This window comes from Aythya marila, assembly GCF_965140915.1.
Source record: "Aythya marila genome assembly, chromosome: Z".
NCBI lineage: Eukaryota > Metazoa > Chordata > Aves > Anseriformes > Anatidae > Aythya > Aythya marila.
In genome coordinates, this window is record NC_139080.1 from 75,135,354 (window position 1) to 75,158,549 (window position 23,196).

At 41.2% G+C, this 23,196-nt stretch overlaps 1 protein-coding gene across 6 annotated transcripts in view; it reads right to left on the reverse strand.

Annotated features, from left to right (window-relative positions):
* Nucleotides 1-23,196, reverse strand: part of PTBP3 (polypyrimidine tract binding protein 3) — a 71,113-nt gene that overhangs the window by 19,231 nt on the left and 28,686 nt on the right. For all 6 annotated transcript variants that reach the window (XM_082782925.1, XM_082782920.1, XM_082782921.1 and 3 more), the window contains 5 exons: nt 19,433-19,508; nt 13,859-14,028; nt 12,815-12,961; nt 4,398-4,541; nt 1,890-2,000 (listed from right to left, as the gene is read on the reverse strand). In XM_082782925.1, the coding sequence (XP_082639051.1) occupies nt 1,890-2,000; nt 4,398-4,541; nt 12,815-12,961; nt 13,859-14,028; nt 19,433-19,457 (597 nt within the window). In that variant the 5' untranslated portion in view covers nt 19,458-19,508. The remainder of the gene's footprint in view (nt 1-1,889; nt 2,001-4,397; nt 4,542-12,814; nt 12,962-13,858; nt 14,029-19,432; nt 19,509-23,196) is intronic.

A 23,196-nucleotide genomic window follows, 5' to 3' on the forward strand; every position in this document is an offset into this window, starting at 1 on the left:
AATGTTCCACTTACTCTATCCTTTTGGTAATTTTTTGGGGGGAAAATTCTGAATACCACTTAATTCTTAACAAAATCTGCTCTTTTGCTTACCTTTTATGGGAAGTTTTAAATGACTGCATTTACTTACTAGTATTGAGGTGACTACATATGTTATGGAAAAACGTGAAGTGTCTCAGACAGTTTCAATTAAGCATGGCATTATTTTTTTTTCTGTTCTTATTATTTACTTCACAGTTCAAGTACTGCAAATGACAATTTGTTACATTACTGTCCCTTCTGCGAAAATCCTGGAGGTCTTGACTACCTGTATTTAATTATTGAATTACTCCAGACTCAGGAAACTAACACATTTCCCTTGAAATTAAAATATTTAGGCATGACAAGGAAATTAGTTATAAAAGTTTGTTGTTGTGTTGGTTTTTTTTTTTGACAAAACTCTGTGTTGTGTTTACATGGCAGGGTATTGTTAGCAGGGGTACTAACAGGGTAGCCTCGGTGAGGAGATGGAGGCTCACCCTGTCAGACAGAGCCAGTTACAGAATCCTAAACTAAATCCTTCACTGAAGCTGGTGGCACCTGTATGATAATATTTTTCAGAATGGGTAAAAGAACTGTGCAGCAGCTGGGAGAGAGGAGTGAGGAACAGCCCTGCAGCCCCCAGGTGAGTGCAGCAGGAGGGCAGGAGGTGCTGCAGGCAGGCAGCAGCAGTTCCCCTGAGGCCTGTGCAGGGAGAGGCCCCTGGTGGAGCAGGCTGTCCCCCTGCAGCCCATGGGTCCCACATGGAGCAGATCTCCACGCTGCAGCCCCCCCATGGGTGGAGGAGCCCCCGGTGGAGCAGGTGGATGTGGCCTGGAGGAGGCTGCGGCCCATGGAGAGCCCCCGCAGGAGCAGGCCCCGGGCCGGAGCTGCAGCCCGTGGGAAGGGCCTACACTGGATCGGTTCATGAGGGACTGCATCCCATGAACGGACCCCAAGCTGGAGTAGGGCAAGAGTGTGAGAAGGAAGGAGCAGTAGCCACAAAGAGCTGTGGAGTGACCACAATCCCCATTCCTCACAACGCTGCACTGCCTGTGGGAGGAGGAGGCAGCACAAGAGCCAGGAGAGAAGCTGAGCCTGGCAAGAAGAGGGGTGTGGAAGGTGTTTCTAGTTCTCACTGTCCTACTCTTATTAATTGGCAATAAATCTTCCCCAAGTCGAGTCTGTTTTGCCCATGTTGGTAACTGGTGAACTATCTCCCTGTCCTTATCTCAATCCACAAGGTTTTTCATCTTATTTTCTCCCCTAGCCCTGCTGAGGAGGGGGACTCAGGGAGTAGTTTGGAGGGCACCTGGCAGCCAGTCAAGGTTAACCCACCACAGAAACATATGCCTCAAATAGGTCAGATTTTCTTATTTGCTGAGAACACGCATTTTAAAAATCAGGGTACAGCTGGTCTAAAATTACGAGATCTAAAGGGAAAAAATTGATTACTGTAAATTTCTCACTGGAATTCAAACAAGTAAAACATGGCGTTCATCCGATCTCTGGACATTTAATCACACTACAATTAGGATTAATTCTCACTGAAAATAGTCCATTTAGTTTGACAAGGAGAAGGTTTTTTGTGACAACTACAGTTACCATCACTCTTCACTACCAACAGTCCCAATCTTCGACTTGGTAGAATCAGCAAGATTTTGATCTGTGTGCTACACATTCATGTTTGCAGTTAATGGTAGAGTGCTATCCTCTTAAATAATGAGGGTTGCCGATGTTATTCTTGTGCAAGAGTGTTAGAATGACAAGAAGTAAGAAAGGTAAAGAGCAAGCTATCACTAATGTTATATATAATGACCAGTTTATCTTGGGGAGGGAGAGCACAAGAAAACAAAACAGCAGAGTACTTACCATTTTGGCATAGTATGCGTTGGTTGGGTCAGCAAACTGGAGCAAGGTTTGAAATTGATTGTTCTTTGTGAAGGTGATAATCTTCAAGACAGGTCCAAATTTAGAGAAAATCTGAGAAGCAAGGAATATGGACTTTAAGAAAAAAAGAATAATTTTTGCACCATAAAAACTACTATTTTAATACTTTTAGTAATTTTCTAAGAGATTTCTTTTGCGAGACCTGAATAGAAATAGAGTGATATCAGAATTCTGTTTCAGGTAAAAATTAAAATAAATAAATAAATACTACTAATAATAAAAAGATACAAAAGATGGGGGAGAAGAATAAAATGCCCCTAAAGAACAGGCAATAACCTTAACTAAGAGCAGAGGGGTCTTTATCCAATGTGTGCAAAGAAACTGTGGATAATCAAAGCAATTTTGAAACATGGATTTTCACAAGTCAGTTAGATGGGAACTGCAAAAGCCTTTTAAGACACCCTTACATTCTGTATTTCAAGCAAATTTTGCAAATTTGGTGACCAAACATACATCTTAAGTAGTTTTATGTGCCTGAAATAAATTACACAGGCCCGCTGACCAAGCTAGAAGACAAAGAAGGAAAAAAGCAAGATAAAGACCTTGTTTGGCACTTACTCCTAATTTACAATTGAATGGCATTTGATTTACTGCAAATAAAGGCATTGCAGAAAAATTTAAAAAGGTTGAAACTAAATAAATGTACACTCAGAATGAGGACATGTAGCACATGACACGCTCACTACATGACACAACGACAATGTCTACAAAAAAGTGAGCCCACAAAGAATGAGGACAAAAGGGTAGCTAGGGTGTATCATGCAAGTGCAAAAAAACAATGTCCAGAGTAACAATGAAACAGGAAAGGAGAGTTTGGAAAGCACTGGCAGTTTTAGAACAAACTACTGGAAGCGATGCAAAGCACCACAGCAGTCAGGAATGCAGAACCCCCCAGACAAGTATTAATCCTGGAATGGAAAGAAAGGCCAGAGATAAGGACAAGCATCTCTTGCTAGCCTATTAGGCCCAGAATCATGGAAACAAGATACATTGTCCTTAACCTTTGCGCCCACTTTTTCAGTCTCTCAGGATTTCATGCTGCAGTCATCGTTTTGTGGTGGAAGACAGAACAGAAACTTTTTTCACAGCAATTTAAAATTAGCTGTTGAGTTCCTGCTCACAAAGCACTTCCCGTTAAGTACAGCCTAAGTACAGTTTCTGAACGTATGCTTCCACGTGTATTTCAACAGAAGCAAGCAGACATTTTTAAGTTAATGAAATTCCACTTATAACTATTTGTTTTTAAACCTAAACCCTATGGCATACACCAGCTTTGCTTCTACAAAGATAAGACTGAGCATTCTGTTTCTTATAATAAATATTTTAAGGTGAATTGTGGGGAGAAAACAAAAAGAAAAAAAGGGAAGGGGAGGAGAGGAGAGGGAAAGGTAAAAGGGTCTTTGCAATCAGTTAAGACATACAAAATATAATTGAAGCTTTGGTTGACAGCCTGCCTGATTCTACATGAGGCTATACTTACCAGTGAACATTTTCATTTCCATTAACACACTTACAGAATAATGTTACGTTGTAGTTATCTATCACACACAAAATGCTGCTCTAATTAGAGGATAATGTCCCTTGTTAATAACGCCAATTAAGTTCCTTTTTGAAGTATTGCTTAATTTTCTAGAGCTATTGTAAAAGTAGTTAAGTGAGGGTTATTGGACATCTCAAACATTGAAAAATATAATTCTTCAGCACTGAAGTGAACATTAACCATATTCAAGTAAAATAATATGAATTTCTTCTTCCACTGTTTCCTTAGTCAGAAGCAACAAAAGATAAAAAAATGCACAAGGTTAGGTACAGGAATTGCTGTTATTCTGAAAGCTACCACTATTCCAAGCTTTCAGTAGTTAAAGCAAGTAACATTCTAAGGGTTGATGATAATTTAAAACATTTGTCCAAACAACTATACTTGTATATTATATCACTTGTATTAAAATATAAAAATGAATATAAAATGGTCATATATAACGCAACCTACAAAAGTTACCTAGTACAAGGAGTGCTAAAGCATTTGTTCCACAACTTCATAACAACCAAGATTTCACCAGCTCATAATTTTGGCATAAATTCAAAGAAGGTTTTTGATTTTATCGCTGCTTCCAGAGAAATCTTATTGTGTGGTCTTAATGAAGGGAGTGAAAGAAACATTAAAAAAACAACAAACAAACAAACAAACAAACACACATGAATAGCTGACTACAAAAATCCTGTTTACTTTGATTTTTTTTTTTGTGCAAAATCAGTTCAAGCCTAGATGTCTACACAAAAACAAATCATGTTTGAAGTGGCAATCCTCATTCAGAATGAACAATACACAATTGAGGATCCCTAGGTATTAAAAAATAAATAAAAAAATAACTGTATTACACCAGCAACATAGAAACAGATTTTATTATTAGTTTTACCAGTTCTCATTACCTGATACAGCACTTCCAAAGTGACAGGGTAGAAAACATTTTCAACAATGATTCGAAGAACAGAACCTTGACCTGGAACGACTCCACCTCCAGCAGCAAGAGCATCTGGTGCAGCATTCACAGCTTGCAATGCAGCTTGGGCTCTCTGAAATCATGACACAGCAGAGACCACAATTAACTTACATATACACAAGTTATTCATATATAAATTAAGTTAGTTTACAAAGAAAAGCATGCAAAATGCATTTTAAAATGCAACTTTAAAAAACCTTGTTCCTTTTATATGATTATCTACGAAAATGTTATGTAAATCATCCCTCCTCACCTTCCCCCTCCGCTAAAAGAAGTCAGATGATACTCACAGAATTTTAACTTTCTTTTTCAGTTATACTCTTTCTACTTTGTAATGCCATATAAGCAACATTTTGCTTTGATTCTGTAAACTTTTGTCGTTCTGGAGGTATATTCCAGCAAATCAATGCAACAGTGACATGGTAATGGACTACCAAACAGTCAGAGTACCACAGACTACTACTTAACCTGCTTTATTAGGATTTCACTCTCTTCAGGAACTGAGTTTTGACAAGCATAAGCTTAAAGGTGCATACATTGCTCTGTTTTCTTAGCTGAGCTCTTGGCTGCAAAAACCAAACCCACACCTTTCAACTCACTCCTCAAACTGCCTCAGTGGAACTTGAGTAGTCTGAATAAGCGTTTTTGATATGCTTTCCTCAAAAAGGACTTCAAGATTAATTCTAAGAGCCCTGTGGAGAGACATTCCTTTCCAAACATAATGTTGTGACTTGAAGCCATATCTCAGTAACACTCTTCCCTTGGAAGATGGACTAAACATGACACAGGGTATGGATGTTATCTGGTTCCATAAACATGTAACCCTGCAAAAACAAAGTGTCCCTCAGGGCTGAGCCTAGACACAAGGATGTCAGCAATGTAGTCGTCAGCTACATGATTGAAATCTCTACAATTTAAATCTAATTCAAATGAAAGAATCATAAGTGAAATGCACACATATATTTTAAAAGTGGACCGTTTTAATTTTAATAGAAGGAGAAAGCAAAGACTATCATATACTGAGCTGAAAATGCTGAGAAACATGGGGTCTTTTGCACTCCTTGTTCTACTTGCAAATATGGGTGTAGTTTTCCTGAGGCTGTTACATACACCACACACTTAACATCACCTTATTTGTTTCTGAGGATAAAAAAACAATCCAGCGATCTCAGATGAGGAAAGAGACAAATAACGTTTACCAGCCTGAAAACTTTGCACGATTCCAGTGACTTGCATGCACAAATTAGAAATGAACAGTGATGCTTGTTGCAATCACTGTTTGCAGCACTTGCACAGAAAAAATCAAAATCCTTACACACCCATAACATTCTATAATTTATATAAGATATACGTATATCTATGTACATATATGTACATGTAGGGGAGCAAGCCCTCTGGGCTAATTACCAGGGCTTTAAACTAGGTGTGATGGGGGAAGGGAGGGGAGCTAAAAGTGACAGAGAAGGGCTGGGGGAAGTTGTCACTGCTCTCACTGTTGAAGACAGTAGGGAAAAACCTCTGAGCTGTCCCATAGGATTGTCCGAGGGCTCCTCAGAGAAGGCAATGATCCCGATACCCCATCCAGAATCTTCCTGCATCCCTCCAGGGGTAACTGTGCCTGCTGCTTCCCTGAAGTGCCATGATACCAATGCACGGAGCATGGGAAATGAACAGGATGAGCTCAAGATCTGTGTTTGATCGTGGGGCCACAATCTCATTACGATCACAGAGACATGGTGGGACAGCTCGCATGACTGGAATGCTGTCATGGAGGGCTATGTCCTCTTTAGTGAAGATGGGCTGGGGAAGCTAGGGGGTGGGGTTGCCCTTTATGTGAGGGAGCAATTAGAGTGTACCCAGCTCCAGCTGGGGAAGGGTGAAGGACAAGTGGAGAGCTTATGGGTGAGAATTAAGGGGTGGCCTGGTAAGGGGGACACTGCTGTAGGGGTGTACTACAGGTCACCAGATCAGGAGGAGGTCGATGAGGGCTTCTACAAGCAGCTGGTAGTAGCCTCACGATCACGGGCACTGGTTCTCATGGGGGACTTCAATTACCCAGACATCTGCTGGGTAAGCAACTCGGCCAGGCACGAGCAGTCCAAATGGTTCCTACAATGCGATGAGGAAAATTTTCTAACACAGGTGGTGGAGGAGCCAACGAGGTGCGGTGTGCTCCTGGACCTCATTCTTCCCAACAGGGATGGGCTTGTTAGGGATGTGAAGGTTGGGGGCAGCTTGGGATGCAGCAACCATGAGATGGTGGAGTTCAAGATGGAACTTGGTGGAAGAAGTAAGGCTAAAAGCAGGAATGCTGCCCTGGACTTTCAGAGAGCCAACGTCGATCTCTTCCAGGACCTGCTTGGGAGTATCTCATGGGCTAGGTTGCTAGAAGGCAAGGGTGCTTGTGAGAGGGGATCTCATCAATGTGTACAAATAGCTGAGGGGTGGGAGACAGAGGGATTTGGCCAACCTCTTTTTTGCCCCTGTGGGGACAGGACAAGGGGCAATGGCCACAAGATGGAGCACAGGCAGTTCCGCACCAACATGCCAAAGAACCTCTTCACGGGGAGGGTGACGGAGCACTGGGACAGGCTGCCCAGGGAGTTGTGGAGTCTCCTTCTCTGGAGATATTCAAGGCCCGTCTGGACGCCTCCCTGGGCAGCCTGCTCTAAGGAACCTGCTTTGGCAGGGGGTTGGACCCGATGATCTCTCCAGGTCCCTTCCAACCCTTACAGTTCCGTGATTCTGTAATATGTCTTTAGTATTTATACATTACCTGTATGTTTAAGAAAACACAAATGTAAAAATTAACTGGCAGGTTTTTATGGTACGCCTGACTCTTTGTTACTGACATGGTAACAGGGAAAAAACAGGCTTTATTCAGTGAAAAGAACTGACTGAAGACTTGTTTTCTTCAGGTTCTGAAGCCATTGAGAGCTGTTATCTCATGTTAAAATCTACAAATGGCAAAAGTTCTTTCAAAACATACTGTAAGAAGTATCTCTATGTCATGCAGAATATAAAGGCCATAGAAACAAACATTTCAGTATACCAAGTGAATACAGGTGAGAGGCTAAAACATGATCAGAACACTAATAATGATCTGCAAACCGTGCTCTGTAGCAAAACAAATCTCTAGAAGACAGACTTCACAGCAGACAAAAAAATATAGTTAGGCAAACTGATCTGACTTCTTCTTTCACAGGCAGCATAAGCAGCAATCTTTGGAAACACCAAGGAACTGCATCATCAAATCACCCCATCAGTTCACTTTTACCACTGTCCAGAAGTACACAGCAGGCTTTCAGCTTCAGGGACCTCTCACCCCCTCACCCCTCAGCAAGATGCGAGGACAAAATACACTGCTTTGGAGCAGCAGAGACCAGGCATCATGAACTGACAGCAACACCCATTCCCTGTCCCCCTGCACCACCTGGGAAAGGGAAAAGATAGCACAAGCAGGAGCGAAGACAGGGGCCTGCAGGTGGAAGGTCAGCTTAGGTGTTTTTTTTTGCTGATGGTTTTGGTTTTGGTTTTTAAGTTCTCATCATTCTCCAACTCTACCTGAGCTCTCTTCTAGAGTAGTTCTACTCTACTTTTAATGGGTGAAAAATTACTCTTCCCCAGGTCAAGACTGTTTTCCCCAGGATAGTAAGTGGTGAGTAATCTCCCTGTCCTTATCTCAACCCATGAGTTTATTCATCATATTTTCTTCCCATGTCTTGCTGAGGAGCACGAGTGAGAGCGCAGCTTGGTGGGCACCTGATGGACAGCCAACATTAACCCATAAAAGGCATAAAAATGTGTACCTGAAATCACAGTACCATGGTTAACTTATAAATAATGAATCTGATGACAAATTTCTAGGTAAATTGAACTTCCGAGTGCAGTTCTTAAAGATGTAATATGCTGACTGAATGGCTCACTGTTACTGTGAGTCGATCCTGCTACATTTTTCCTCTGAACCCAAACCTACGTGTATTCAACATACTAACCCAGAAAAATTGTTTGTTTCAAATGCCATGTTATGAACTGAGTCACTCACGGAAGAATCCAGCAAGCACTGTCGCTGTGAAGGAGAGAATAGGACATGCAGCTGGAAGCAGGAGACTTTCTCTTTTGGCAGCAAAAAGCTGTTAGGTGAGCTCAATTACTCACAGAATTCCTACTTCAAGGATACCTCAAGCTCCTTCAGTTTTTAGTATTTCTATACTTAACCATAAATGTTCATTGAAAAACGGTATTACTAGTGTCAAGTTCCTGTTAGAAACCTCATCCAGAAGTCCAATTAGAGAACAATTAGTCTTTAGAGTAGCTCCCTCTGGGAATATTCTTCAATCACTTTTTCCAAAACTGCTTAATATTGAATGTAACAATGATCATACTTGTGTTGAAAACTAGATTGAAAACTAAATAGAAAACATTAAATGTGGAGATTTTTTTAAAATCATATACCTTCCATGCTAATTGATAAACTCATCACTCAAGAGCTTCCTTTTATAGTTCTAGGCATTGAGAGAAATTACGAATCTCATCTTGCACACAGGACATGAATAACATAACATCTCCCTCAATGAAGCATGGCTATGTAGTTACTAAAGATCAAAACCTAAACTGAAATTATACAACTATTACTGTGACAAATGACAGTGGCTTCAATGACAATGAAGCGAAACCTTCATCTTGTGCTAAAATCCACTTAAAAGGACAACAGGGGTGTTCTTGGCCATTGCAAAATGAATCCATAGACACTTGCCCATCTCCTACTGTATCTGGACCAGAAATCAGTTCCCAATTGTATTATCAGAAACATGAGCCTGATGATATTGTCTTGAAATCTCTTCACTGAGGAAACTTCCTGGTCCTTTCCTTATACAGAGGACTTTTTCTTCTGAAATGAAGGCTTGACTATCCATGCCAAAAGCTCTTTCACGCTGTTAGCCTTCAAAATCCCTGATGTAGAGTACTGCCTGACCAAAGTTTACACTTGACAAGTATGATTAACAAAATAGTAACTCATAAAAACCATCTTATTTTTAAAAACAGAAAGCTATCTAGAAAAGATGCATAGAAATGTTTTGACTTCTTCACATTAGAAAATGAATCCTTCTGACAGGGCACCTAAGCAAATGAGAAGATGTCTCAAAGCCCACAAGACAAATACTGTAATGTTTAACGCAGTTTGCGTTCATTTATCTTTACAAAGGAAAATAACACCAGGAACAGTTACCTCTACATCTGCAAGACATAGTATGTCCTTAAAAACTTTTTGTTGAGAAATTATTATAAACTATAACTTCCATGCACTACGCCCTTTCATTGACTGGAAAACAGAAAAACAATTTTGAAGCAGTTTTTATTATTCTCTAACTAATAGGAGCAGTGAGCTCTGAAGAATTCACTTATTTCATCTGTTAATTCAGAGGAAAAAACATGAAATTCTTAGAACATATGAAGAGACAGAACCAGAAGCATTTCTTCCTTCATACATTATTGTCTGACTTATAATTTGTGCCTGGAAAGCAAAAAGGTTGGCTGCCATCTTCCATCCTGGTTCATGCAGAGTGCTGTAAGAGAGGCTAATGCTTCCTCCCCCCAAATAAGAGTGTCTTTAACTGAAGTGCTCTGGAGAAGAATGGGGCAAGCAATAGAGTCTTCAGCACGGCATACATACTGGGAGATTCATAGAAGGAGCAAGGAACTTCTCTTGCAGTAGGTAATAAACACTACTGTAACCACATCACATCTCATAGCAGAGAGAAACGAGATTCTCCTAAAGAAGCTAAGCAGGACTTGAAGGAAAAAGTCCAACACACAAAGACACAATGCATAATTTGTGTTTTTTTTTTTTTTCAGAAATATACATCCATCTCTATTGGAACACCTAACAGAGTGTTCCCAGTTTCCTTCCTAGTTTGTTTTCTAAAAGGGGACAGCCTGAGGATCCAGTCTCGCTTTACATAAGGAAGACAAGTGCACCCCATGTCTCTCAACAGCACCAAACAGAATCACAAAACAGCTGAGGCTGGAAGGTACCTTCAGAGATCATCTACTCCAATGCCCTTGTTTCAGAGCAAGGTCACCTAAAGCGGGCTGCTTATGACTGCTTACAGTCAAGTTTTAAATGCCTCTAGGGATGGAGACTGCATAACCTCTTTCAGCAACACATTCTAGTGTTTTACTATGCTCACAGTAAAAAGTTTTGTGTTTTTTTTTTTTTAAAGTTTCAGTGGATTTTTCTGTATATGAATGTGCCCACGACTTCTTGTCCTGTCACGGGGCATATCTGAGAAGAGCCTATCTCCACCCTCTTCACTCTCCCCTCACGAGGTATTTGCCCCACATCGCTAAGAGATCCCTGAGCCTTCTCTTCCTCAGGCTGAACAGACCTGGCTCTGGCCAGTCTCTGGTCCAGTCTCAGACTGGAACAGTCTCAGGCTCTCCTTGTATGACAGACACCCCAGTTCCTAACCACCTTTGAGGCCTTTTATGAAGTTGCTCCACTAAGCCCGTGTCTCTCTTGTCATGAGGAGGCCAGGACTGGACACAGCACTCCAGATGTGCCCCACCAGTGTTGAATAGAAGAGGAGAATCACCTCCCTCAATCTGCTGACTGCAGTCTGCCTTATGCCACCTGGGAGGCTGTTGGCATTCTTTGCTGCAAGGGCACATTGCTGGCTTATGGTCAAGTTGGGGTCCCTCTCAGCATCCCCAGGTTTTTCTGAGGTCTCTCTGTTTTCCAACTGCTTGACCTCGCTGCTCAGTTGTGCCTGGGACTACTCCTTCCCAGGTGCTGGACTTAGCATTTCCCTCTGTCGAACTTAATCAGATTCCCATCCGTTTCTCCAGCTTGAGGTCCCTCTGAACAGCAAGCAGCACAGCCATCTGGGATGTCAAATGCTCCTCCCAGTTCTGGTCCACAAACACGCTGAGGATGTGTCCCATCCCATCATCCAGGACATTAATGCAGATGTTAAACAATACTGGACAACACAGTATCTACCCCTACTGACTGGCTTCCACCACGGACTTCATGCCACTTCATGCTCCTCCACCAGGTGGTGGAGGAGCCGACGAGGCAGGGGGTGCTCCTGGACCTCGTTCTTACCAACAGGGATGGGCTTGTTAGGGATGTGAAGGTTGGGGGCAGCCTGGGATGCAGCGACCATGAGATGGTGGAGTTCTGGATGGAACTTGGTGGAAGAAGTAAGGCTAAAAGCTGACATGGCAGAAGGCTGTGCTGCCATTCAGCGAGACCTGCACAGGCTGGAGAGATGGGCAGGAAGAAACCAAATTAGGTTTAATAAGAGCAAGTGTGGAGTCCTGCACCTGGGAAGGAACAACAGCATGTATCAGTACAGGCTGGGGGACGACCTGCTGGAGAGATCTGCGGAGAAGGACCTGGGGGTCCTGGTGGACGACAGGTTGACCATGAGCCAGCACTGAGCCCTTGTGGCCAAGAGGGCCAATGGGATCCTGGCGTGCATTAAAAGGAGCGTGGCCAGCAGGTCAAGGGAGGTGATCCTCCCCCTCTTCTCTGCCCTGCTCAGGCCTCACCTGGAGTGCTGTGTCCAGTTCTGCGCTCCCCGGTACAAGAAAGACAGGGATATCCTGGAAAGAGTCCAGCAGAGGGCCACACAGATGATACAGGGCCTGGAGCATCTTCCCTGTGAGGAAAGGCTGAGAAACCTGGGTCTGTTCAGCCTGGAGAAAAGAAGGCTGAGAGGGGATCTCATCAATGTGTATAAATACCTGAGGGGTGGGAGACAGAGGGATTTGGCCAACCTCTTTTCAGTGGTTTGTGGGGACAGGACAAGGGGCAATGGCCACAAGACAGAGCACAGCAAGTTCCACACCAACATGCCAAAGAACTTCTTCGTGGTGAGGGTGACGGAGCACTGGGACAGGCTGCCCAGGGAGGTTGTGGAGTCTCCTTCTCTGGAGATATTCAAGGCCTGTCTGGATGCCTACCTGGGCAGCCTGCTCTAGGGAACCTGCTTGGCAAGGGGGTTGGACCCTTTGGATCTTTCGAGGTCCCTTCCAACCTCTTCAATTCTGTGAGTCTGTATGAGTTCAGTCAGAAGCTGCTTATTCATCCATGCAGGCTTCCTTGCCACCTTCACTGGATTTCCTGGTCATTGGGATGAACGTTCTGAACCTGATCTCCTCCACAGTAACATTGAGAAGTCCCTGTCTGAAGTAACTTCCTGTCTAGGTTACAATTGACAGAAAAAAACATCTATTAGAATTTGACTATTGGTGTAGTGCTGGTAGAAAGTAGTCTGTTTATTTACAGATGCAAGTCATTTACAATTTTACCCTGTTAAATGGAAATAATATACTCACAGCCTGATTAGGTAGATTGTCAGTCTTAAGTTCTCTGTAATTGGAATACTGAATATAAACAGGCTGACTGCGGAGGAGAGGTGTAACAGAAGTATAGAAGTTCACCATATTAGCAGCAGCTTCTTCAGAAGCCATTTCCAAAAAAGCCTGCAATAAATATGTAACAGTTTTCAACATTGTTTTATTTACAGGAAAGAACAAAGCATCAAACCATCACTTATTCCCAATTCCACTCTGAGTAGAAAAAAGATTACATGAAATTGTAGTGCTGATTTGCTCAGCATTAAAATGTGTTCATGTATGCAAGTTTGTGGGGGATATTTGATTTGATTTTCTAAATAGATTTTTATCTATGAGAATGGTCTTGCAAGGACATGCGCTCTCTCAGCACTCATTGAAAAAGTGGTGGAGTAAGTATGACGTGGGAAGCTATGCTAATAAAAATTCACTGCTAATGAATTTATAAGATTCCTGAATCAAACCACTATTGCTTAGGTTGCAGATACACCTACTGAACGAAGCAGTAGGAACAGAACACTAAACATCTATCAGTTTAATCATAATATTAACCCGGTCCAGCGCTCTAGACAATTTATGAATGAATGTCTTTTATTTTTAGGATTCTAGTGTTCATTCACCATGTGAACTACCCCTTCTCATCTAAAAGAACTTATAAAAAACGTAAGCAATTTATTTCACATAAAATAATTAATATGTGTGTTAATTATTTAATCAAGCAGGTTATTTCAAGAGAGCTAAATAGTGGCAGCATAGTTCTTGATCATCTACATATTCTTATGTAAGGTGTTTAAATGTTTACTATTATTATCAACAGGTTACTAGGTAATTTTTTAATCAAAAATATATTAAAAGCATTAAATACCAAGATATCCTTCCACATTTGAAAATACGAAAATCTTGAGCCCTCAATGAAATATTTAGACATCACTGCAACCATTTCAATCAAATGCAATATAAAAAGGGTTATATAACATGAATGACATCATCAGCCTTGCTTGCAAAATTAAAACATTGAAAACGTACCTGACTTTTTCCTTTTAGCATCAAGAGATTGGTCACTTTGCCAAAAGGGAGACCTAATGAAATTACTTCTGCTTCAGTGGCATCACTTGGAATTTGACGAAGATGAAGGACACGAGAAGGAGAGATTGGAGATCTGCCTTCTTTTAATTTCTTGTCATCATTCCCATTAGCTAAAGTATTTAGGGAAGGGGTGGACAAGGAAACAAGACACACTTATTATGCAGTATAAATGGCAAAACCTAAAAGAGAGAAATTGCTGCCTCAGTATTGACATCGACTGTTATCTGTAGCTCTCTGAATAGTACGAAAGAACAGGTCATATATAACCAATGGACAGTTTAAAAAGGCCCCCTTCAGCTGTTCCAAATCTCCACTGTAAGGATGGTAGTTTTTGTTTTTGTTTTTGTGTTTTTTTTTGGGGGTGCAGGGGGTTTCTTATTTGTTTTGAAGTCTTACAGCCAGAGAGGCTGATAACTTTTCAACAAATATGCATGTAATGTATTTATAAAGAGTTACTTACACAGAACAGGTGCAAGTCAGTAGTAACTGGGACTGCTCTAACTACTGTAACACATTTGGTTTTTAATTCCCAACTTATCTTCCTGCATAATTAATTTCTTAACTAGACTCAGAGAAGCACGAAATCCATACAGATTCTAAAGTCTTCCACTTTGGCAAACAGCTTTCTTTTCTTTTCTTTTCTTTTCTTTTTTTTTCTCTCTTTTTTTTTTTTTTCTCCCAACATATGCTTATTTGGGTCCTGTAAGAGGTAAGTGACCAATGGTTACATTTCAAGGAACTGACTCAAGAGTCCTTGAGAGCACTTTTAAACAGAACACCACCTCTGAAACAGGCACATTATTCTAGGAACTATCACAATGGAGTAATAACTGTTAAAGTAATAAAAATTAAATTCATTAGCAAATTTACACACCCCAGTAATAGATTTTCCTAGAGCAAGATACAGGAGTTTAAGAGACTTGATGAAAAAAATTTCCTAAAATGAGAGAGAAGACAACAACTCCAATGGAAATCGTATTTAAGTCTAACTGTACACCACTTAAGGTATACCACTTTTGTTAAGAAACAGTTTTGTTTTGTTTTTTAATTTATATGCTACAAACAGCTTCATTCCAGCAAGAGAAAGAACCTTAACATCTCATGTGCTTCATTTGGTATTCCAGAGAATCCCTAAAGATTAGGAACAAATATCCGTGTGAGGTTGGCAAGTGGTTCCATATTTTCCTTTAAGTTTTGAAGACAATCTAAAGCTGAGAAGTGTTTCACACAAGTCTCACTCTGTACATAAGTCAAGGTAATTAATACCCTCTATGTATAACAAAAGAGCTTGTTATGCATTGCTTTTTCCACCAAGAAATGCCACTGTGTGCTCTGTGTGTATTCTGGAAAATGTGAACAAGTGGCAAACTTGCAGGGGATGATATTTTAAGACAAAGAGAAAGGTACTTAACACACCAACACCACGCCAGGACAGGATATATTATTATTAAAGCCTAACAACCTGTCCCATCTTGTTAAATCTAGTTTTAAGGTTTTTAAGGGACACAACTAAGTCCCTGATTTTACTAAGCCAAGGACTGCTTGACTAAATAAAACAGCAAATGAAACCTAAGAAGAATGTTGCCTTTAGTTTAAGGTGAGAGTCTTTTGCAGGAGTAATGCCACAAGGGCTCTCTTGACTCATCACAGGTGGCAAAATGGAACTAAGTGGCAAGCACAGCATTTTCTCTCAGCACCTTCACCGAGTGTTACAGGAGTTTGCACGTCAGGCATTCAGCCAACAAGGATGGTGCTTAACAGAACGGTTTCAACCCGTGCACATACAGCACGCATCTTCACTATCTACCCATTAGCAAGCATATATTGACTCTGGCTTCTGAATAGCGACCAACACCTGACCTAAAAATCTCATGTGCTATTAAAATGCCTCCTTTTGGTAATGTAGTAATTATATTAAGTATGGTGGAGCTTCAAGTAAGTCACTGAATCAAAAATAAAAGCTAGCACTCATTCCATCCCAACTATAAAGACCCCAGCATTTTTAAACCATACTTCTTTCTGCAGCTGTTGTCTGATACGAATCTTGATGCAGAACAATAATCATATTGTGTTTTTTTTTGGCATCTAACCTTCAAAATTGATTCAATAATTCTTTAAAGCATGCCCAAGGCCATTACCTCTTCAGAATTTCACACTTGGGTGAAAACAGAAAACACATATACATTAGAGAAGCCTCAAAACAAAATGAAATTTGGGGCCCAGATTTACAAACAGGAGTTCATCAAAATCATGACTCATGACTGTACAAAAATACTTTCCAAGTGAAGAACCTCAGAATGAGAAATGCAAAACATATTCTAGATATGTGACCCACTACATAGAAAAACTACTGCAGGTGAAGCAGTGGTATTACGTAAACAGCCCCATCTCAATTATTTTTAATTTTAATTCATCTCTATTATTTTTAATTCAGATTATTTTTATCTTAAAATTAAGTAGAGAAGCATCAGTGAGAACTACTTTTTTTTTTTGATTTATTAGAAGCCAAATACACCCAGCTTATTTTAATGTCCAGTATCATTTAGACACCCTGGAAGTCAGTATGAGGTATCAGTGGTTACAATGGTAATTAATAAAAGCCACATGAACTCAGTACTAATTCATATTCCTTGTCCATTGGCAGCTTGTCACAAAAATAACATCTACACAAGCCTGAAATACATTTCAGCTATTAAATTACTGAATTATAAGCTTATGCTATTTCGAGACAAGCAGAAGCCTATGGAAGTCATACTAAATCAATTAACAGAATTAGGAACAATCCAACGTGTGCAACTAAGAAACAGAAGAGAAAAATGTTCTGAAGAGTTCTCAGACTCTTCCTTACTCTTGATTCCCATAGGAAACACAGCAACTAGGACTTAAATGCTTATCAAGGGTTCATCTTCTCTGTCCTTTGAACCCTTATAAAACCAAATATTAGAAACCAACGCTGACAGACAATTGTCTATCATAAAATCATTAAGGCTGGAAAAGCCCTCCAAGATCATCTGGTCCATCTGTTCCCCTACCACCACTGTCACCCACTAAACCCTGTCCCTAAGCACCAGGTCCAACCCCTCTTTGAACACCCCCAGGGACGGTGACTCCACCACCTCCCTGGGCAACCCGTCCCAGTGCCTGACTGCTCTTTCTGAGAAGAAATGTCTCCTCATTTCCAACCTGATCCTCCCCTGGCACAACTTGAGGCCGTTCCCTCTCATCCTATTGCTAGTTACCCGTGAGAAGAGACCAACCCTTAGCTCCCCACACCTTCCTTTCACGCAGTTGCAGAGAGCAATGAGGTCTCCCCTGAGCCTCCTCTTCTCCAGACCAAACACCCCCAGCTCCCTCAGACGCTCCTCACAGGCCTTGTGCTCCAGGCCCTTCACCAGCTCCGTAGCCCTGCTCCGGACACACTCCAGGGCCTCGATGTCCTTCTGGTAGCGAGGGGCCCAAAGCTGAGCACAGCACTCGAGGTGTGGCCTCACCAGAGCAGAGCACAGGGGGACGATCCCCTCCCTGCTCCTGCTGGCTGCACTGCTCCTGACACAGCCAGGATGCCGCTGGCCTTCTTGGCCACCTGGGCACACTGCTGGCTCCTGTTCAGGTGAGCATCAACCAGCACCCCCAGACCCTTTCCTCTGCACAGCTTTCCAGCCACTCTGCCCCAAGCCTGTAGCACTGCATGGGGTTTTTGTGGCCAAAGTGCAGGACCCGGCACTTGGCCGTGTTGAACCTCATCCCACTGGCCTCTGCCCATTGACCCATCCTGTCCAGGTCCTTCTGCAGGGCCTTCCTGCCCTCTGGTACATTGACACTTCCCCCAACTTGGTGTCATCTGCAGACTTACTGAGGGTGCACTCAATTCCCTCATCCACATCATCAATAAAGATATTAAAGAGGATGGCCCCAACATCGACCCCTGGGGAACAAAAATCGTGATCAGTCACCTGCTGGATTTCACTCTGTTCACCACCACTCTCTGGGCCTGGCTTTCCAGCCCGTTTTTAACCCAGCACAGTGTCCGTGTGCAAGCCATGGGCTGCCAGCTTCTCCAGGAGAATACTGTGGGAGACCATGTCAAAGGCCTTGCTGAAATCTAGGTCTTTGCTCAGAAGTCTGATGTTACTAGGAGGATGTTACTTGAAGTCTGATGCATGTCTGCATCAACAGCGTCTCCCTCACCCACCAGGCGGGTCACCTGGTCACAGAAGGAGATGAGGTTGGTCAGGCAGGACTTGCCTTTCATGAACTCATGCTGACCGGGCCTGATTCCCCCAGAGGTCCCACACACACTGCGTGACTGCATTCAGGATGACCTGTTCCATCACCTTTCCTGGCACCAAGGTCAGGCTGACAGGCCTCTAGTTCCCTGAGTCCTCCTTACGACCCTTCTTACAGACAGGCATCACATTAGCAAGTCTCCAGCCATACGGGACCTCTCCAGATGACCATGACCACTGATGGATGACAGATGTCACAAGTAAATTAATTTACTTAACTTACACAGCCATGGGACATGAATACTTCAAGCCCACGTAAACTGAAAATATTTCTAAAGGAAGCAGTCCCAGCTTTCTCTCACTTTCAGCTTTTTGCCTGACCTAAACTTCCAGGTAACCAAATATACTTACTGCATCTTCCTCAACACATGAAGCATAAACATCTTTGGTTGGCAACACCACTTTAACATGATTGAAGAAGCCATGGCTGTGGTTTCACACTGAGCCATCACATCACTTAAATGTAACTAGTTTGTGTATCCTGTACATGTTTACTTAATTTCCCACTATCTCTGCCCAAAAAACACTGTGCTAAGGAACAATTTGTGCAGATATGTGGTGAATCAGACTGAGGAACCACCTGATCAAAAAAAAAAAAAAAATACTGCTTCCCTTGCAAAAAAAAATGCGTTCATCTCAACCCACGGAGAGATTGCACAGGGACATGAACCGGCAGAAAAACAACTGCAAAATAAATCATAGGACTGTCTGTGCTGCTGCTCAAGAAATCCTGGAAGTAGGGTAGAAAGCATGAACAAGAACACTCAAGGGAATCAGCTTAACTGTTTATCACAAATCCACACAATGTGCCCTATGTTCCACCAAACTGAGATTAGTCTATGATATTAATCTTCTGACTCCATAATCCAGACAGCCTTGAATACTGCAAAACAAATTTATTTCAAATGCACAACTACAGGAAAATTGTGCAGGTGCTTGAGAATCTCTACAGGAGGCTACTTGCTTGAACATGATTATAGAAAACTGGTGTTTCTTGACCCATTTTAACAAGTCAGTTTTAGAGTTCCTCAATATTGTTGTTAAACAACGCTGGGTAAAGTCCAGTGCCTCTACTGTTGGCAGTAGATTGGAGTCAGATTTCATACAGTTTAGGACCTGGTGCAGCTGCTAATGGTGACAATAAAGAATTAAATTTAAAAAAAATCACAGAGAACGCACGTATGTTGTTGAAGAAGAACTATGGTAAATGTCTTTTTCTTATATATACCTGTATCTGCAGTAGAATTACTCATGGTAGAAGTCCTTCTACTGACTCCAGAGGAAAGAAACTCGTCAGGTCCACACTAAAAATAAGAGACAAAATTAACAGTAAAAGCTGTTATTATGAAGAACTTGATAAAAAACTTAACAATTCCTGTAATTTATTCTTCCCAATAACATTCCCTTTCTCATACACACCGCCCACTATTGCTGTGAATTTATTTTTCACAAAAGGAGTTGGATTTGGTGATCCTTATGGGTCCATTCCAGCTCAGGGTATTCTATGATTCTGTGATTTGGGATATTCTATGAAAAAGTGCCAACCACACAACTATTCATTCTGTCTCAAGATGTTAGTTAGCAAGTTCAGCTGTGTTATACTTATTATTTCTCTTATTACTTACCCTACCACAGTTTATGTTTTAAAAGATTAACAATAACAAATGTTTATGAAAATAAATGAGCTGGCAGCAGGCTCTTGGTCTGCATTCAAAGTGGCTTCCAAGTGTGAATAAACACATAACTACATCAGTTTGCATTTGTTCTGACCTCAGAAAACCAACTTGAGATGTTTTCAAATACACCTGTAGCACTTTTTTTAAACCCAGTTGTCATCCAAAGAACTTGACTGCAGATCATTCGTACTTAAAAAATCAAAGTATGTGCTTTAGGAATACTGACAATTTGTGGCTCTAACCAACAACAGGGAAGAGTTTAAGCACTACAGGCTCCTCATCCAAAAATGCCAAATCCAACACGCCAGACTTAACTAGCAACTAGGCGCTGCTTTTACCCTGCAGGATTGCTCAAGTATGCCAGTCAAGCATCAGTTTCTTCATATGACCGTGCTTCAAAATGCCAACAAGGTCTTTCTTAAGGCAGTTAAGGTTCCTGTAACATGTACCACACTTTTCTGTGACAGTATTTACATGAAAAAGTTGCAACTAAAGGAAGTGGGTTCTAGAAGATGGAGTAAGCTGACCTGGACAGCTCATCACCATTCACTTGGTGGAAGGAGAGGCTCCCATTGCCCATGTCCTAGTATTTCCTGCTGCTTATGTTGCACCAGCTCTGGTGCCTGAGAGATTCTCTACAAGATGGTCCAATCCCTTCACCTGCCAAAACTCTCTGCTGAATCGGGTTCATAAGTTTATCAGCTGAAAGAAGGGTTGAAGAATGGCAGGATCTAACGCAAAGGAAGGAGCAGAGCTATGTGGAGAAGGGACAGAACTACAAAAGCATCCTTTGGGCAGCAGCAAGCCCCCACACTGGTTGGCGTTGGCTGCAGAAGTACAGCTCGCAGAGGACGGGTTTATAGGCTGTCTGTGCTTACAGCAGCCGTCTGGTCCTTTTCCTCCTTGCAATTACCCATGTGCTCATGCAGCTTCCCCACTGTGGGGAAGATCATTTGCAACAGAAGGCCGTGACCAGGTTAGGATAGTGAAAAATTTAGCTGCTCAAAAGGTATCGCAAGCGTTAGTGTGGGAAGGAGAAAAACATGACTGTGTTCACCCCTCACTAACAGCAGAGCAGATTTACTGTTAATCAGGAAACCACACCTTAACAGCATAAATGCGACATCAAACATAGTAAGCAATCTGAGAAATAATCTCTATATTAAAAGAAAAAAAAAAGAAAAGAATTTTATTCTAATTGTTTTCATTTGCTACCAATTACATCTATTTGCAATAATACAGCACACTGCATATCGTATAGCCCAGGTTAAATTTATTTGGATGGTCATGCTTTAAATTTAAATTACAATGCCTTGTAAAAGTTTGTGGATGAAATGTTTACTACATTTCTGATATGTATCATTCTATATGGATGGATACTGGAATTTAATTAACAGTTAAAATGAGCATTAATTTTTGATTATTAGAAGTACACTGAGTATACCAACACCTATATATTGAACTTCTACGGAGCATATTTTGCCTGTAAAATGCTGCTATAATTTCAGGTGTAAGGACTTTTAGTTTACTTTTAACTTACCATTTGTTCAACAAAATACATTTCTGCGTTTTTCAAGAAGGCTGTACCAAAAGCTGTTATTTTAGCACATCAAGCTCCAGTAGCAGGTGCCTTTACTGAGTAACCTGTAGCTATTCTGTGGTTTCATTATAAACCTGGCACCAAATACATCTATGATTATTTTAACAGACTTTAACAGACTAAGTTAATCTCAAGGATTTAGTGTGCATTTTAAAAATTTCTTATTTAATTTTAAGTGTACCGATATCCTAGAATACCCAACAGCAGGCTTTTTCAGAATAAAATAAAACATCCTGAACTTAGTATTCAAATCAGCATTTTAGTGCGGAAACCAGGATCTACTGTTTTAAAAGTTAGGTACTTACAATTAATGCAGAAGTTAGGAAAAGTGTGTAATGTCAAGATTTTTACAAATCAGAGTAAATTGTTTAAAGATCAGGTTACAAATGAGAAAAGTCTGCGAATCAGCACTACTAGGTTCACACACTTCATGAAATGTGTAGTGTGCAACAAATAAAGGTTTGCTTTCAACTAAAAATTTATTGCTTTTGAGAAAAAGGAAGCACCAGTAACTGATGTGATTAGATACTTTGTGGGCTTGGTAGGTAAAACTGCAACTGATACATTCGGCACAGATTTCTGAGCAAAATTCTTAGAGGCTGACACAGAAGATATTAACTGTCAGGATTACAGCAAAACACCATGGTGACTAGATAGGTCTTAAAAACAAAATAAAAAAGACCAGAACTTACTATCACAGATAATACTGAAAGTCTGTAAATCAAACAATCAATTTTTGTCTGAAAGATAATCCAGCCTTCTCAGAAGTTCAAGCATATTCCAAAAGAAAATTAATGTAACATTCTTATGAAGTATTACTCTGTCTAGGCTACCCCATCACTACAGTTCCCTCCAGCAGTTGTTATTTCTGAATTACAGAACTGTGCTGTAAACCAGATCAAGGAAGCAATTCCAGCTTGAAAAGACAAACATATGCACACACACACACCCCAATTCAGGTGTCTGCAGCAGTCTGCACTGGGCAGAGCTGCTTAGTTGAGGCTATTGCTCACTGCTGTGCAGAATGAGCTGCCCTGGGATGAGCATGAACAGTGGAAGATGACACCACATAAATTATAACCAACTGGCACCATGCCTGTGCCCAAAACCCATGCATCATTCAACCAGCATCTCCTAAAACAGCTGCCTGAATTTCACCTGCACACTGACAGCCCTTAACTTCGGAGTAGAGGAGCCACGCACAAAGAAAGCTTTTAACCCACCAGCTTGCAGCACGGTCAGCTGTTTTACTTGGTCTGATAAAAACCAGTGACGTGTTGAGTCTCATACAATACAGGGAACCATCATCATTACAAATCTATAACTATCTTCGTATCTTCAATTTGCCACAAGAAGGTTTTGAAAAGAAGTGTACTTTAAACTGTATTTAAGTTTTTAGAAACAAAATAAACAGTTAGATGTTAAATTAAGATGTTATGGAATAATCAGCCTGCCACAGTCACGTTGAGTCCTTAACAAAAAACTCAGTTTCCTAGATCCACAATAGATGGCCAAGCTATTTCCGAAGTACAGGAACGCTATAAAGATGATGTTCTGTACCTTGTCATTTATTCTGTAGTACAACTGCTAAGTTTTCTCAGTCATTGACTGATATCAAAACCAAACCCAATGCAAAAATGATCTAGAAGAATGCCAAGATAAATCAACGTATTTCTTGTGTGAGCAGGAAATAAAAGTGTGTTGGGGACATTCTGG